Source organism: Enhydra lutris, unplaced genomic scaffold, assembly GCF_002288905.1.
Source record: "Enhydra lutris kenyoni isolate GAN:26980312 unplaced genomic scaffold, ASM228890v2 scaffoldscaffold57, whole genome shotgun sequence".
Lineage (NCBI taxonomy): Eukaryota > Metazoa > Chordata > Mammalia > Carnivora > Mustelidae > Enhydra > Enhydra lutris.
The window spans coordinates 4,822,152-4,838,316 of NW_019154141.1; the positions used below are offsets into that span (position 1 = coordinate 4,822,152).

At 39.2% G+C, this 16,165-nt stretch overlaps 1 protein-coding gene across 1 annotated transcript in view; it reads left to right on the plus strand.

Annotated features, from left to right (window-relative positions):
* The first annotated feature begins 6,047 nt into the window (after positions 1-6,047).
* Positions 6,048-16,165, plus strand: part of LOC111158103 (ATP binding cassette subfamily A member 8) — a 73,179-nt gene continuing 63,061 nt past the window's right edge. The window contains exons 1-4 of the mRNA XM_022519946.1: positions 6,048-6,093; positions 8,804-8,905; positions 10,012-10,216; positions 14,655-14,819. Of these exons, the coding sequence (XP_022375654.1) occupies positions 8,810-8,905; positions 10,012-10,216; positions 14,655-14,819 (466 nt within the window). The 5' untranslated portion in view covers positions 6,048-6,093; positions 8,804-8,809. The remainder of the gene's footprint in view (positions 6,094-8,803; positions 8,906-10,011; positions 10,217-14,654; positions 14,820-16,165) is intronic.

Below are 16,165 nucleotides of genomic sequence, written 5' to 3' on the forward strand. Positions count from 1 at the left end.
TCATATGGAAAATGTAAAAACCTCAACATGAAATTCGAGAACATGCAACCAAGACACCGTGGTATTCTGTTTATAGACATGTGTATTGTTGTGGGGATGGTTTCGTCTCTTGCTCTGTTTTGCCGTTTTGCATGTTTGTTGGTACAAGATAAGATAAAACCTAATTAATTGCATTCCCAGTTATGTATATTCATCAAAGGAGACTTTTGTGGAGCGTAGAGACACACACATCGAGCACAAAATATAGGATACATCCCTTTGTAATTGATATTCTTTTATTGGTTTATACCATGGATTAAGAAACAGGCCACTCACCTAGATGCCAATAACACATTCTCCTTTTGTTGGTTGCACTTTACAACTGAGCAACCTTGAGCATTCCCTCCAGATCAGTCTTATAGTTTTTTGTTTTTCTTGCTACACTAGCTCATGGGCTTTGCTAGTCAGAACTTCCTGGTTGTACTATTTTCCTTGTTATTGCTCAGTGATATCTTTTTTTGCTTGTCACCTTGTCCAAGGCAGTCATGTAGGTTTATCTGGTTCTGGAAGACTTCTGACTGCTTTTCAGAGCAACTGTGGTCACAGGGACACATCTTCTATCCATTCTTTGATTAAGCTAAGCACTTCGACTGTCTCAGAGACATGGTTATTGGTCACTGTCCTCCAACTGGCACTGTGGCCAGGATGGACCCACCACTGTTGGTGGTGTATTTTCAATCTGCTGGGCTCTTCTTTGGGTTCTCACTTCCTTTCCCTTTGGTCAACAGCAAGGGCGTTCAACCCAGTTAAGGGCCAGCAGCAGTGGTTTCTGGAAAGAGACACGGAAGGATATCTGCTCTAAAAAACCATAGATAACCAGCTCTATAATCTTCTGATGCTTCCTTTTTCAAACGTTCCTTCCACCCACCATTTCCTGCTACTGTGCTGAATGTTAAAACACTGGCTCACGTGTAGGAAGGAACCTTTAAGTCCAGATGCCTTATCTAAGCATTCTTGTTTTCTCAAACAGAAGCAAATGTATTATGTATTTTAACTTTGTGACAAACTTGGTCCATGAAATTTTGTTACTCTATCTTGTTCCTTAACATTGATACTTTGGGGGCGCCTGGGTGGTTCAGTGGGTTAAGCCTCTGCCTTCAGCTCAGGTCATGATCCCAGAGTCCTGGGATCCAGCCCCGCATCAGGCTCTCTGCTCCGTGGGGAGCCTGCTTCCCCCTCTTTCTCTGCCTGCCTCTCTGCCTCCTTGTGACCTCTGTCTGTTAAATAAATAAAATCTTTAAAAAAAAAACAAAAACAAAAACAAAAAACCACATTGATACTTTGTTGCTTTTTCAGATCATCTGGATACAAAAATGTATGAACTTTTTTTTTAATTGAAATTGAGTTGACACATAATGTTACATTACTTTAAGGTGAAAAATGTATGCACTCTTCACAATAGTTCCATCGTTTTGGAGTTAGAAATTCCATCTGGAGGAGGACAGCAGTCCCAGAGCTCTGCAGGGAGCAGGATTTGGCTGATTTTGATGAGAAAATGGATTCCTTGATGAAGTAGAAGCTCCCGCAGGAAGACCCGTAAAGCCCAAATACCTTACGGTTCTGTTTATGCCTCTGTGGTTTTGTAGGAGGATTATTTTTGTAGCTTTAATATGATGCCTTAATGTTGAATGATTATACCAATTATTTGGTATCAACTGTTGTGGAACTCATGTTATGGTTTTACAAAGAGATGCTGAGATGAGTCTTCATGCTCAAAGAAGGGCAAGGGCTGGGGTAAAGTCATTGATGACATTGAGAAGATCGCCCTGTCATAACAAAGATAGGCAGGTAGATGGATAGAGATAGATGGGTGGGTGGGGGCAGAAAGAGAGGGAGGATAGATAGATAATAGGTAGTTATCTTTGATAATAGATCAAACTGACAAATGCACAGGGCTCAACTTTAAAAACGTGCAGGTCTCATTTAGGTCAGTGTTGGATCTTAATTTGATGGTTATCCTATGTACTAAATATAAAAACTAAATACTAATTCCAGTTATCTCCTGGAACACCTTTAGGTTTATGATAAAAGTAAAAACAAAACAAAACAAAACCAAAACCCCCCAAAAAACCATAAATGGTGATTGGTTTTGAATATAGCCCTCAACAATCTATTTGCTAATGTAGCTTAAACATCTAATTTGGAATTTTGAATCCCATGTCATCTGAGATGACACTGGCTTCTTTCTAGCTGCGTGGTTGAGAATAAAGCCCTAAAGCCAATAATCTTACTGAGTCTAGTGTCCTTAGTCTTATTTACTCATTTGAGAAACCTCAGGTGGAAGTTTTGTATACCTCAAAACCCTTTATGCAAATTTTCTATGGAAGCAGAATGCACATTCACACAGTGTATGACTTTGAGACACAAAGTGATTTCCATTAATTCCTAAAATCTTCACTGGTAGAGAGGCCACAGACTAGTGAGTCTCTGATCTGTTTTCTAAAGACAAGAAGCCCACAGAACAAAACATTCTCATTTTAACAGAATTTTCCCACCGTTGACCTCTCCTTTACCTTAGGGCCTGTAGATCACAGGACAGAAGTGGCAAGTGTTTGCAGAACACTCTGAAGTGAAGTCCGTTCCTACTGCAGGCCTCACTCAAAGATGGCAGCCTTCCCTGTGGAAGTGTTCCACAGTATTGCTAGATGATGAACATGGTGCCTCTGGAGTCCACAAAGCCATATCGGTACTGGTCTTCTATTGGTAGAGGATGAAAGATGTGGCAATTCGTCTTTTACTTTGGAGGAGATATGCTGAGCACCCCTGACCACTGGACCCAGAATGCCTTCAGTGATGTCATGGGGTCCTCATCCTCAGAGGATTTGTCTCCCACTCTCTGGAGCATTTTTGTCTTCCCCATATCACCAGTGGTGCCCTAGTCATCTCTCCTTGTCCTGATAGATCAGCATGATGTTATCGATGTATCAATATGATGTTCTGGAGACACTCTAGATCTCTTAGACTCTAACAGAAGTGATTAACATAACCCTGAGGCAAAACTACCAAGGACTATTACTGTGTAACTTACCGGAATATGAACTCTTTTCTAATCAGAATAGAAACGAATCACTAGAGGAATATCACAGACCTGTTCCAGGCACAGATACCATGTCTGACAAAGCAGCTGTCGCTGCCTGTTTAAGCTTCCAGTGATCTGGTTGCTCTTCAGGATCCATCTGGCTTCTGGAAGGATAAGACTGGTAAATCAAATGAAGATGTGGTAGATACACTTCCTTGTGTTCTGTATGTCATTAATTATCTCTAATTTTCTCCTCCTTAAGATGCAGTATTGTTCTTGATTCAGTGTCTTGGCTGGGGGTGGGTTGAGGGAATTGAACCGAAGTGTTCACTTTCCCTTCCCCATTATCTGAGACTTCTTACCCAACAAGCTCAGGACCCAACATGCTTCTAAGTAGACTGTGTAACATTAAGTGTGTCTCTTGTAATCCCTAGAGCAATCGCTAAAATTACTACACAAATATATACAGTCTACATCACAGTGGGTAAATTGGAATACTTAAAACTTTCAGATAAGACAAAAGAAGGCAGGAAATGAGAAACAGAAGAATGAAAAGCAGAGAAAACACATAACAACGTGGCAAACCTGAATCCTGAAATATCAGTAGTTAGGTTAAATGTAACTGGTCCACACACACCAGTGAAAAGACATGTGTTATCAGATTGGATTTAAACAAACAGGGGTGCCTGGGAGGCTCAGATGGTTAGGCGTCTGCCTTCAGCTCAGGTCATGATCCCAGGGTCCAGGGATCGAGCCCTGCATCGGGCTCCCTGCTCATCAGGGACTCTGCTTCTTGCTCTCTCTCCCCACTGTCCGCCCTGCTTGTGCTCTCTCACTCTGTCAAATAAAGAAAAAAAGGGGGGGAGGGTACCTGAGTGGCTCAGTGGGTTAAAGCCTCTGCCTTCGGCTCAGGTCATTATCCCGGGGCCTTGGGATCGAGCCCTGTGTTGGGCTTTCTGCTCAGCAGGGAGCATGCTTCCCCCTCTCTCTCTCTGCCTACCTCTCTGCCTACTTGTGATCTCTGTCAAATAAATAAATAAAATCTTAAAAAATTAAAAAAAAAGAAAAAAGTAAACAAATGAACAAAAATGACCTCACTGTAGGCTGTCTAAAAGAAGCTCACTTCATATAGAATGATATGGATAGTTGAAAATAAGAAGATGGGAATCAATCAAACGGAAATGGGAATGGTTATATTAAAATCAGACAAAGTAAACTTTAGAGCATAGAAAGTCACCAGGAATAGAGATGGGCATCATTACATAATGACGAAAAGGCCAATTCACCAAGAAGACATACCAGTTCTGACTATGTATGTACCTAACACTGCAACATCAGAGTGGATTGGACAAGTAGTGAGATCTGGAAGGGAAACAGAAAAAGGTGTAATTTTTGTTGAAACCTTCAATACTCCTCTCTCAGTAATCAGCAGGCCTCGTAAACAGAAAACCAGCAAAAATATAGAAAAACTGAACACCATCAACCAACTAGATCTAATGGATATCTATGTAACACTCCACACACTCAACAGCTGAACGCACATCTCCTCACGTGCATGTGGAATATTCACCAAGACAGATCATATCCTGGGTCCATAAAACAAGCCCTAAGAAATCTGACACACAAAATAAATTTTTTGGCCATGCTACAATTAAACTAGAAATCAACAACCAAAAGATAACAGGAGCATCTCCAGACACTTGGAAATTAACCCACATTTCAGTAATTCACGGGTCAAAGACGAAGTCATGAAGGAGATCAGAAATATTCTGAGCTGAGTAAAAATGAGAAACAGAAATGAAAACCCTGATTATCCAAGTAGTGATGTCCATCAGGCCAGGGACATCTCTGTGTAGAGAGGAGCTTTTCTCTGATTCAACGGTTTACTTTTTATTCAAAGGCACTGCTTTAAATGCTGATATCAGCCAACAGTTACCTGGGACAGAATAAACAAAAGCTTAGGAATCCTGATCTCCCTGATAAGATTGATCCTTATAATATGATATGGCCAGGCCACCAAGTGTAAATGTCACTGGGCTCTGCAGGAACTGGCCGAATGCAAATGAGATCAGTGGTCCAAGAGGGATCACGTGAATGCGATGTTTGGCAGGGTCCCCAGAGCACAGGCTGTAATTTCTGAAGGCAGCCCTCACAGGAACTTTTCACAGAAGCCAAACAGTTCAAGCAGAGTCTAGAGATGCGGTAGAAACCAGGGGGGAAATGTGAATTTTTTTCTTCTAAATAAGGAGATCAGTGGATAAACTGTGCTTCTCCAGTCTTGACTTCAAAGGTCTCAAAAGTAAGTTCACTGTATTTTTTCCCTGTTCTGATTTGTGTTTGGGGATTTTCTTCTTTGCTTTTTTTTGCTCTTGCAAAATTAGAAATAAGCCTTTAGGAACTGAAAGCTGACCGTCTATGGGGAAATCATTTTGAAAACTAATGGGCTGTTTTGATGTTTTTGAATACTCAGTGTTTAATATGATGTAAGTGAAAGCACAGAGTTAAAATATAGTGTTTTATGAAACATTATGCAACTGGTAAATGATTTTTAACTAGAAACTGAGTGTGGAAATAGGCCAAAATTTGCTTTAAAAATTTGGGAAGAACTGAGTATCTTGAGAATTGATTTGTAAACCTGAGTCATTTTCAAAGTGATAGTTATTTACTTTTATTGCACAATAAAAGTAAAAAGTAAAAAGGTGAGGGCATTTTGGATAAACTGTTCTATGGCTCAGAGACTGTTTACCAGAAGCATTTACAGAAATATTTGTCTTGTCTCTGGCTCTCATTCTTAGGCTCTGAGAATTTGGGAAACGTTAGATGCTATCCAGGATCTTTTACTCTATGCACAGAATGTTCTGAATCAGAATTGAAAAATGCCATGTTTCCTTATCACAATACTATTTCAAATGCACTTTATTTCCATAAACAGAGAGTTCAAGCATTTTGCTCTGAATCTAACAACCGTCTAAGAGGAGAAAACCCAGAGCCCTCACAACTTGGAACTGTCTACTGCATGATAGTAAGGAGTTCAGGTTGTTGTTAGTCTTTTGATAAACTACGGAACATCCATGAGTTGGGGGGAAATAAATACTAATTTCCGACAGAAAATCAGAGGGCCTAGAGCCAGACGGAAGTTTCTGTGCTATATCGGGCTGCAGCAGATTCCACAGTGAGAGATCACCTCTTTGGTCTTTGGTCTTTGGCCAGCTGATTCTCCCGCCCAGCCTTGCACAGTCCCCTTAAAAATGTCACACGGAAGTCGCTGCACTAGGAACGGCCTATAGGGATAGTCAATCCCATATCCCTGGATACCTAACCTAATGCCTTTTTTTTTTTTTTTTTTTTTTTTGGTGGTGGTGGGGTGCCCTCTGGGAACTATCTTCTTTTCACCAACTGCCATTGCCTGGACTTTCTAACCTCTTCACAGAACCTGCTTCCCCCTACACGTGCCTCTCAGCCTCATCAGCAGACATGTCTAGATCTTTCCCAGGGGAAGTGCTCTCTGAGGTTGTCTTGGCTGATGTGGCTCCCATCAGAACTGGCTTCTGTATATCTTCCTTGAGCATTGTCTCTAGAAAGTAGCAGAGCCCTCGGTGTCATCCTGAGGCATGAATGGGATGACAGCTTCAAGCAAGGGCACATCTATTCCTCATCATGATGGGGAAGTTCATGGCAACCATGTGGTTTCCTATCCCTGGCCAACATTACACACATGTGGGAGGAGGAGAACACTTGCCTCAAATTCAGGACTTAAGAGCCAGCTCTGTGCTCCGAAGTCCTGACTCATCCACCCAAATCACATCCCTGGTGTGCTCATGTGAGGCCAACGACAGATGAGGACACTACAAGAAGAAAGATATTTTTCCAGGAAAGCCCCTAAATTAAGAGTAATCATCAAAGGAATAGCTTTTATAAGTATCTGTCCTATCTTTGGGACAGGAAGAAAACATGGGGGGAAACTTGATATATTTCAATAGAAGGTAGTATAGATAAAACTAGAAGCAGAGTAAAACCATGAGAGACTGTGGACTCCGAAAAACAATCTGAGGGTTTTGAAGGGGCAGGGATGGGAAGTTAGGTGAGCCTGCTGGTGGGTATTATGGAGGGCATGGATTGCATGGAGCACTGGGTGTGGTGCATAAACAATGAATTCTAGTACACTGAAAAGAAATTAAAAAAATAAAAAATTATTTTAAAAAAAGGCATGCTTCAAGTGAGAATAATACATAGTGAAAGATCATCTAAAATGAAAATTTATACATGACTAAATTCACTTCTTAAAAATATAGCATCTATCAGCTTGGATTTCTAAAAATAAATTATGAAACTTTCTCTTTTTTTTCTGTTTTAATACACAGAAGAACTCCATATATTATTTTTTAAATTTTATTTTATTTTTTCAGTGTTCCAAGATTCATTGTTTATGCGCCACACTTTCTTAATCACATGCACATTAAAAAAAATCTTTTTTATTTTTTAAAAAAGATTTTATGTATTTATTTGAGAGAGATAGAGAGCAAGAGAACATGAAGAGGGGGTAGGGGGTAGGGGCAGAGGGAGAAGGAGAAGTAGACTCCCCACTGAGCAGGCATCCTGATGTGGGGCTCGATCCCAGGGCTCTGGGTTCGTTCACGACCTGAGCCAAAGGCAGAGGCTTAATTGACTGAGCCACCCAGGTGCCTTTCATTCTTTTTTTAAATGTTTAGTAGACTTCACCAGAGAAGCCATCTGGTCCTGGGCTTTTCTTTGTTGAGAGGTGTTTGATCACTGATTGAACGTTCTTTCAGCTTTTCTTTTGTTGCTGATTTCTAGTTTCCTATCCTCATGGTCAGAAAAGATACTTTGTATAATCTCAATTTGCTAAGACTTGTGTTGTGGCCTGTCTTGTACAATCTATCCTTGTAGCTATTGGGAAGTCTTGGATATATGAGAGCTGCTTCTCCCGTCCTTGAGTGACAGCCTCTCTCTGCTTTGTGTCATTGCTGGTTTCCCAAGCAAATCTCAGCAGCAACTCACCTTTGCTTAGGGACAGGGAGTTTTCCCGCCCAGCCATGGTGGTAGATGGCAATTGCTTTTTACTTCATGCAAGGTCATGTTGTGTCAGCTAAGGTGTGTTTGGGTAGGTGGTATTGCAACCCACTGACAGTCAAGCCATGGGCACAAGGAGGGCACTGACTTTGCAACAGGGATTCTAAAGGAAACAAAACTCTGGGGGAAAAACTCTAGAGCTGTCACATTCCTGATCTTGAGTCAAGAGCTATTGAAAACACACAGGGAAACTTTTACCATCCCGGCATTTTGCATTAGAGAAAATCATTTAGTCAGAGCAGTGGGGGAGAAAAAAAGTCTCTAGAAATAGGAAAAATGAACCACTCTGAGACCAAAGGGGAGAGCCTCTTCTTCCTGCAATGTCTATTCAGTCCTCCCTACTGACAAAGCTTTCCATCATGCCGGCTGGCAAAGAAAACTGTTTAAAAAACCCAGATCCATTTTCAGAGAGCAGGCTGCAAAGAATGAATTTTGAGGCAATACGTTGATCACTGACACAAGGCATGACCAAAAAAATAAGAGAATAAAGAGTTTGGAAATAGGAAGAAAAGAAGCCAGGGGAGTCATAACATGCTAACTTTGGAACTCACAGATTGCAAAGATCAGGTTGGCCTTTTCCTGTTTGCAGGGTATATCTTCTCATGAAGATGTCACATTAATGTTATCTTCTCCTTTTTTTTTCTTATTAAACAGGGCAAAATGATGAAGAGAGAGATAAGTGTGTGTCAACAGACTTGGGCATTATTATGCAAGAACCTTCTGAAAAAATGGAGACTGAAAAGAGAGTCCTTTATGGTATGATTCAGTATCCCTGTTACTTCTTATTTACAATGTAGAAATATATATTCCCTGGGAAGTAACTATACTTTGTTTCTCTCCTTCCAAAAACCAGACTGAAGCAGAAAACCTTTCTTATGAGAGAAGGAGCTGTTCCTCAAACCTCAAACCTCAACCTGTCCGCAGACATTTCAGACATAGACCCCAAGTCGAGGTCTAAAGGCACTGAATTCTACCCAGCAATAGAAAATCCAATAAATGTTTTAAAAGTCAGTGGTCACATGTTTGCTAATGTTTCTACTCGTGGACAATCGGGTTTAGATACTGAGATTCTGAAGGCATAGTTAATCAAGACACTGAAGTAGGGAAGTGGTATATTCTCTTTTGAATCACTTTCTCTTTTTTTAAAAATAAATTAGTCTCTTCAAAAGAGCAGAAAACTTGGAGATGTCATTAGTGCCAAGAAGAAAATTAGCATTAGCTCCTATCATTTTTACCATATAACAAAAATCCTGGTTGAGCTTTGATCTCTTCCAAAAATCAGATAGATATAAATTAGTAGCATTTCTAACTAAATCACAACTTTGCTATATATCTAATTGTGAATTTCTTCTATCATCATCCATTTAGGAAATAAAGTGATGTCTTATTGGAAGTTTGCAGGTGACCAATAATAACTAAAAAGACAGTATTTCTCCAGTTGCCTGAATTGTGCTGAGTTTCTAATACCAGGATCTTGGCATGTAGCCAGTATATTACCACTAAATTAGCAGTGCCTTGGAACTGTCTCATGTAACACTAAGCTCTCAGTAGAACCAGAAACTGGATGAGTAGGTCATACCAGCTGCTAATACTTTGTAATAGCTTTCCACTGTTGCCTCTCATCCTTTCATGGTCCGTGCATGCTTTAGACTGGTGCTGTGATCAATACATTTGAATCCTTTTAAGAGCTCATTGGAATTACTCAGACTGCTGAATTTTGCACTGTGCATATTTTCAGGAGTTCATAATGTGGCATATATTGAAAGCAGAAAAAATGTACAAGACAAACTGTATGACCAAATGATTGTGGATAACTAATACAAAATCACAATTTTCTTTATTCTTTCTCTTGGATTGTATAGGAATGGTTGACCCCATTGCTCCTCCTACTTTGCTTGTCTGTATATCCTACTAGTCATGAATTTAATGATTTTTCTTCACTGCCTGCCATGGACCTGGGACGGGTAGACTCATTTAAAGATTCTACATTTTCTATTACATACACACCTGTCACCAATACAACCCAACAGATAATGAATAAAGTAGCCTTAGCTTCCTTCATGAAAGGTGAGTTTTCTAGCAACCAAGAGGAATTTCTGATGTCAATTTTTGGTTCATTTGACTACAGATGCATGCATTTAATTTGTATTTCAGTTGATAAACTGTGGTAATTGTCAAAATTTATAGATTACGTGAAATTGGGTACAGTCTCTCAACAAAGAAATCTTGATCTTGCATACGGTTTGGGGAAGTATGGAAGATAGAATTTGGCAGATTTTGAAAAGCAGGAGTGTCAAATGGTTGACATTTGGCTGTGGAAGCATTATTACCAGACAAAAATTGTCACTCTAGCATTTGCTTATTACTAGAGACAAAAACAGTGAGACTTTTCTTGAATTTGATTATGGAAATTTTATCTCCAGGTTTTTACTACCAAAAAAATTTCTTACTAATTTGAAGATTCTATTGATGAGTATTCTGTGTTTCAAATTTCCACCCTTCATCGTTAAGATACTTATCAATAAAAAATAAGAAGAACATTATGACTGTCAACGTCGCTTTCCTGAAGAATAATTTTCTGAAATCAAGAAAAACAGCCTAGTGAATAGACAAGAGAACTAGTCTTAAAGTCCAAGAACAATTTGACTAAAAGTACTTCTGTGACTGGGTCCATAGTGCATTTTGCAAGTCGTCAACTTCTCTGAGCCACATTATCACCATACTCAAAATAAGATCAATAGTACTATATTTTTTGTGAATACTTCAGTTGAGAATGAGAGAATCCCAATTCAACTTGTCTCAAAGAAAGGGGGGCATCTTTTGTCTAACTTTAAGGAAATGAGTATGGATAGAGATGGGTCAACAATAGAGGAAGAAATATGTCTCCAGTTGTCAGGTCTGTAGTATTGTGTGCTAGACTCATTCTCTTGTTGGCTCTCCCCAAATAGAAGCAGACTTAGTCTGCAGAATCTCCAGATGTAAGCCCCACCACAAACAACTCCAGTGAAAACTGTACAGACCTTTCCCAACTGTTCAAAATTATTTCAGAAATTAGACCCATTGGAATGATGGTCACCTTTGGATTAGTGTTGGTCTTGGCCCACCAAGAACGAATCTCACTGAATAGAAGAATAAAGTATTGTCGCTGCCATTGGTTGGGTTCCTAGTCATGTTGCAGACCATATCCAAACCACATGGTATGTGAGTGGAAGAGTGTCAGTATCCCAAATGAATTTTAGAGTGTTTACTAGAAGGAGGAGTGAATGTCAGGCAAATAAAAACAATTCTTCTTTGCAAATATAAATGCATACCTCAAAGGGAAATCTATAGTGATTGGCCCATAAATGTGAGTTGAGTTATAATTTAGAAACAATTTAGAGCTTGCACAACTTTGTGGATAGACTAGAAATCATGAAATTGTACAGTTTAAAAGGATGAATTTTATGTTATATGAATTATATGTCAATTAGAAAAAGAACATAAAAATGTGACTTGGGAGCACCTAGGTGGCTCAGTCAGTTAGTTAAGCATCTGACTTTTGGTTTCGGCTCAGGTTATGATCTCAGGACCATGAGCTTGAGCTCTGCATTGGGCTCTGTACTAAGCATGGAGCCTGCTTGAGATTCTCTCTCCCTCTCTCTTTGCCCCTCCCAACACTCAATAAATACCTACCTACCTACCTACCTGCATACATGCATAAAGCGACTTAGGAAGTACTCAGTATCAATTTTAAACACCATAATTCCTCACCATGGGTATTACTGTAAGGGGAACTTTTAGGTCTTTCTCCACCCAATCTATATAAAGTCTCTTCTCTTTGCTATCCTATGTTCATGATTCTACTACAGTTTATGTAACCATTAATTTTGTGCCTGGATCCTGACCCCCTACCTGTATTCAGTATCCAGAAGTCCACCTCTGTGTAATCTGCATTTAGTCTCCCACTATTAGGAGTCTCTATGGCTACAGTTCCCAAATCATGTTGGACTTTTCTTTCCTGTCCATGCTTCACTTCACACTGCCAGGATAGGTGGATGGATGGTTTACATCCAAACTTGCTTCCCCATCATGCCTCACTGAACACCACCTCCTTGCTTCTATCTGAATTTTAATGTCTGCACTGTGTGTCTTCCCTACAAACACTGACTCCCCTTCTGATTCAAGATGATATTCTGATCTGCACTGTCCGCTTAAGGTCTGGTCTCCCTGTTTAGCTCAAGGTGTGTTTGCCCTCATCCTCTGGCTCACAGATGTCCTCCTGGGGCAGAGGGACTCACAATGCCATAACCTTGTGCTTCTCAACAATATCCTGATTCAAGGTCCCATGCAACTGGGCTAACAAATATTCATTAAATGACTACTGTGTACAAGTCTTTACATCAAGTTTATCTTTACAATGAATGCATTGTTATCTTTGTTTAGTAAATAATGTAATTGCAATTACGATATTCTTTAATGTTCTCATGACCTAGATTTTATAGACTTTATTCTGTAGTAATAGAATATTATTCTGTATTATATTTTCTGTACTTTGTAGTAATATTCTGTGCTACTAATATAGACATTATTGTTTATTTTATGATGGAAATTGAGTGATAAAGCCTGTATGACTTACTCAAGATCACATGGATTTAAGGATGAGGTTCCAGGAAAAAAAAAATAGTTCTATCAAAACACATGCTGCCTTTTTCCTCCACATGCGTCTTCAACACTCCCACCCCAATCCAGGACTTTCTTTGCTTTCCTTCTCATTCTTTCAAACTAAATGAGATATTTGTAATGCATTGAACACAATAACTGCTGAAAGAGGGATTATTTTAGTGATATAAGTATATTCAATTGACATATTTTTAAAATTTTTTCTTCCTTTTTTTAAGTGTACTTACACTACTGTCAGGATTGCTAAAGGAAAATGAATTTTTATAATTATTTTCATCTGCTATGGACCAAAGCCTAATTTTGATTTAAACACAATGATCTACCATTCGTGATCATTTTTTTGCCAACATTGTAGATTTATTGTAATATTAATTCTCCTGTGAATAGTTTAATTGGTATGGTATGATATTATATGCGATAAAAATTGGTTCAAGAACTACAAATGAAAATAAAATAAGGGGTACCTGGGTGGCTCAGTGGGTTAAAGCCTCTGCCTTTGGCTCAGGTCATGGTCCCAGGGTCCTGGGACCTCTGCTCAGCGGGGAGCCTGCTTCTTCCTCTCTCTCTCTCTGCCTGCCTCTCTGCCTACTTGTGATCTGTCTGTCAAATAAATAAATAAAAATCTTAAAAAAAAAAAAAAGAAAATAACTAATCTTCATGTAGTTCTTCTGAAGAGCTATGTCTTTTCCCAAATTGTATTCTGCCTGACATACTCAAAGTTGATATTTGATTATGTTTTATTTCTATAAAGAGCTCCAGTGGAAAAAATGTTCATCATCACTAGCCATCAGGGAGATTCAAATTAAAACCACATTGAGATACCACCTTATACCAGTTAGAATGGCCAAAATTAGCAAGAAAGAAAACAACGTGTGTTGGAGAGGATGTAGAGAAAGGGGAACCCTCTTACACTGTTGGTGGGAATGCAAGTTGGTGCAGCCACTTTGGAGAACAGTGGGGAGATTCCTTAAGAAATTAAAAATAGAGCTTCCCTATGACCCTGCAATTGCACTACTGGGTATTTACCCCAAAGATACAGATGTGGTGAAAAGAAGGGCCATCTGTACCCCAATGTTTATAGCAGCAATGGCCACGGTTGCCAAACTGGAAAGAACCAAGATGCCCTTCAACAGATGAATGGATAAGGAAGATGTGGTCCATATACACTATGGAGTATTATGCCTCCATCAGAAAGGATGAATACCCAACTTTTGTAGCAACATGGACGGGACTGGAAGAGATTATGCTGAGTGAAATAAGTCAAGCAGAGAGAGCCAATTATCATATGGTTTCACTTATTTGCAGAGCATAACAAATAAAACAGAGGACATGGGGAGATGGAGAGGAGAAGGGAGTTGAGGGAAATTGGAGGAGGAATGAACCATGAGAAACTATGGACTCTGAAAAACAACATGAGGGTTTTGAAGGGGCCGGGGGGTTGGAAGGTTGGGGGAGCCAGGTGGTGGGTATTATGGAGGGCACACATTGCATGGAGCACTGGGTGTGGTACAAAAACAATGAATTCTGTTACACTGAAAAGAAATTAAAAAAAAAAAAAAAAAAAGAGCTCTAGTGGGGCACCTGGGTGGCTCAGTGGGTTAAGCCTCTGCCTTCAGCTCAGGTCATGATCTCAGGGTCCTGGGATCGAGCCCTGCATCGGGCTTTCTGCTTCCCCCTCTCTCTCTGCCTGCCTCTCTGCCTACTTGTGATCTTTCTCTCTGTTGGGTAGATAAATAAAATCTTAAAAAAAAAAAAAAGAACTCTAGTAAAAATAATTTACCATGACATCCTGAAGTTGGTCTCCTAGTAATTTACTAACAAATATATTCCCTTCTTGTAATGACAGACGCAAAAGTTTTGGGGCTGTCCGAAGAAGAAAATATTAAAGAATTAATGTCAGATAATCCTGATGAAGTTATACAAGTCATCTTTACTAATACATTCTCATATCATTTGAAATTCTTGCTGGAATACAGAATTCCAACAAAGAAGGAACACAGGGACCATGAAGGTAAGTTTCCAGCTATGTAACTTCAATGCTCTCCACCATAATTATGCATAAATTGTACATAAGAATGGATGTTAATACAACAAATTTAAAAATCCCTATCTGCAATGTGATATCAACAGGATAACCGACACATTTAAGAAATACACATTGGGATTTGGTTTTATTAACATACTGTATTAGATAGTTGTTACATATGGTTTCATAGATGGATACATACATACACACATTTCCATATATCCATGTGTACATATACATATATATTAAATGGAATATGTAGTTGTAATTTATTATTGCTAAAGAAGAGTAAATTTGTTTATGGATAAAATAGAAGAAGATTCTCTTCAGATGTCTGAGTAAGCTTATTTTTGAGGGCCCAAAATGAAGAGGGCACCAAATCCAGAGTGATTGATTATTATTATTAATGCTGTATGATTTTGCCAATCTCACTAACCAAGAGATTTGGGTTTTAGCTACATAAGAACAGGTGAGAAGATCTTGGGTTTATATGAGATGAAAATTTCTGTATTAATTTGGAACTTGGAGAGACCATATACTCAGGGAATGCGTAGACAAGAAAAAAGGCCAAGATGGTTTTTTAAAAGAATGAAATTATAACTAATTAAGACAATATGCTATTACCATAGTAAAACACAGATAGAGCAATGAAACAGGAAAAAACCTGGAAAGCTCTCACACAAGTTTGAAAGCTAACAAATGACTGAGAAGACACTGTGACTGGTTCTGGGAAAATCATCTGTCCATAAAGAACAAACTGAAATTATCTCATACTAAACAACCAATTTCAGGTACAGAACTCGGTGGGGGGTGGGGGGGAAATCCTGTAAACTTTCTAGAAGTCAATATAGGAGAATATGTTTGTAACTATGGGGTAGAATAGAATTCTTAAACAACAAAAAATAAGTAAACTATAAAAGAAGTTTGCTAAATTTAACTAGATCAAAATTAAGGAATTGTCTTTATCAAAAGACATCAGAGAGATAATGAAAAGTTAAGGCAAAACTTGTGATGGAATATTTATATAAGCAAAACTAACAGACGGTCAATACCAGAATATATAAAGATTTTCTCTGAATAAATTTAAAAAAAAGCATAGAAATAGGAGAAAAGTGAAAGATATAAATAGGAGCCTCATAGAAGGAGAAACGCAGATCAAGAATAAACAGTTGGGGGCGTCTGGGTGGCTCAGTGGGTTAAGCCGCTGCCTTCGGCTCAGGTCATGATCTCAGGGTCCTGGGATCGAGTCCCGCATCGGGCTCTCTGCTCAGCAGGGAGCCTGCTTCCCTCTCTCTCTCTGCCTGCCTCTCTGTCTACTTGTGATCTCTGTA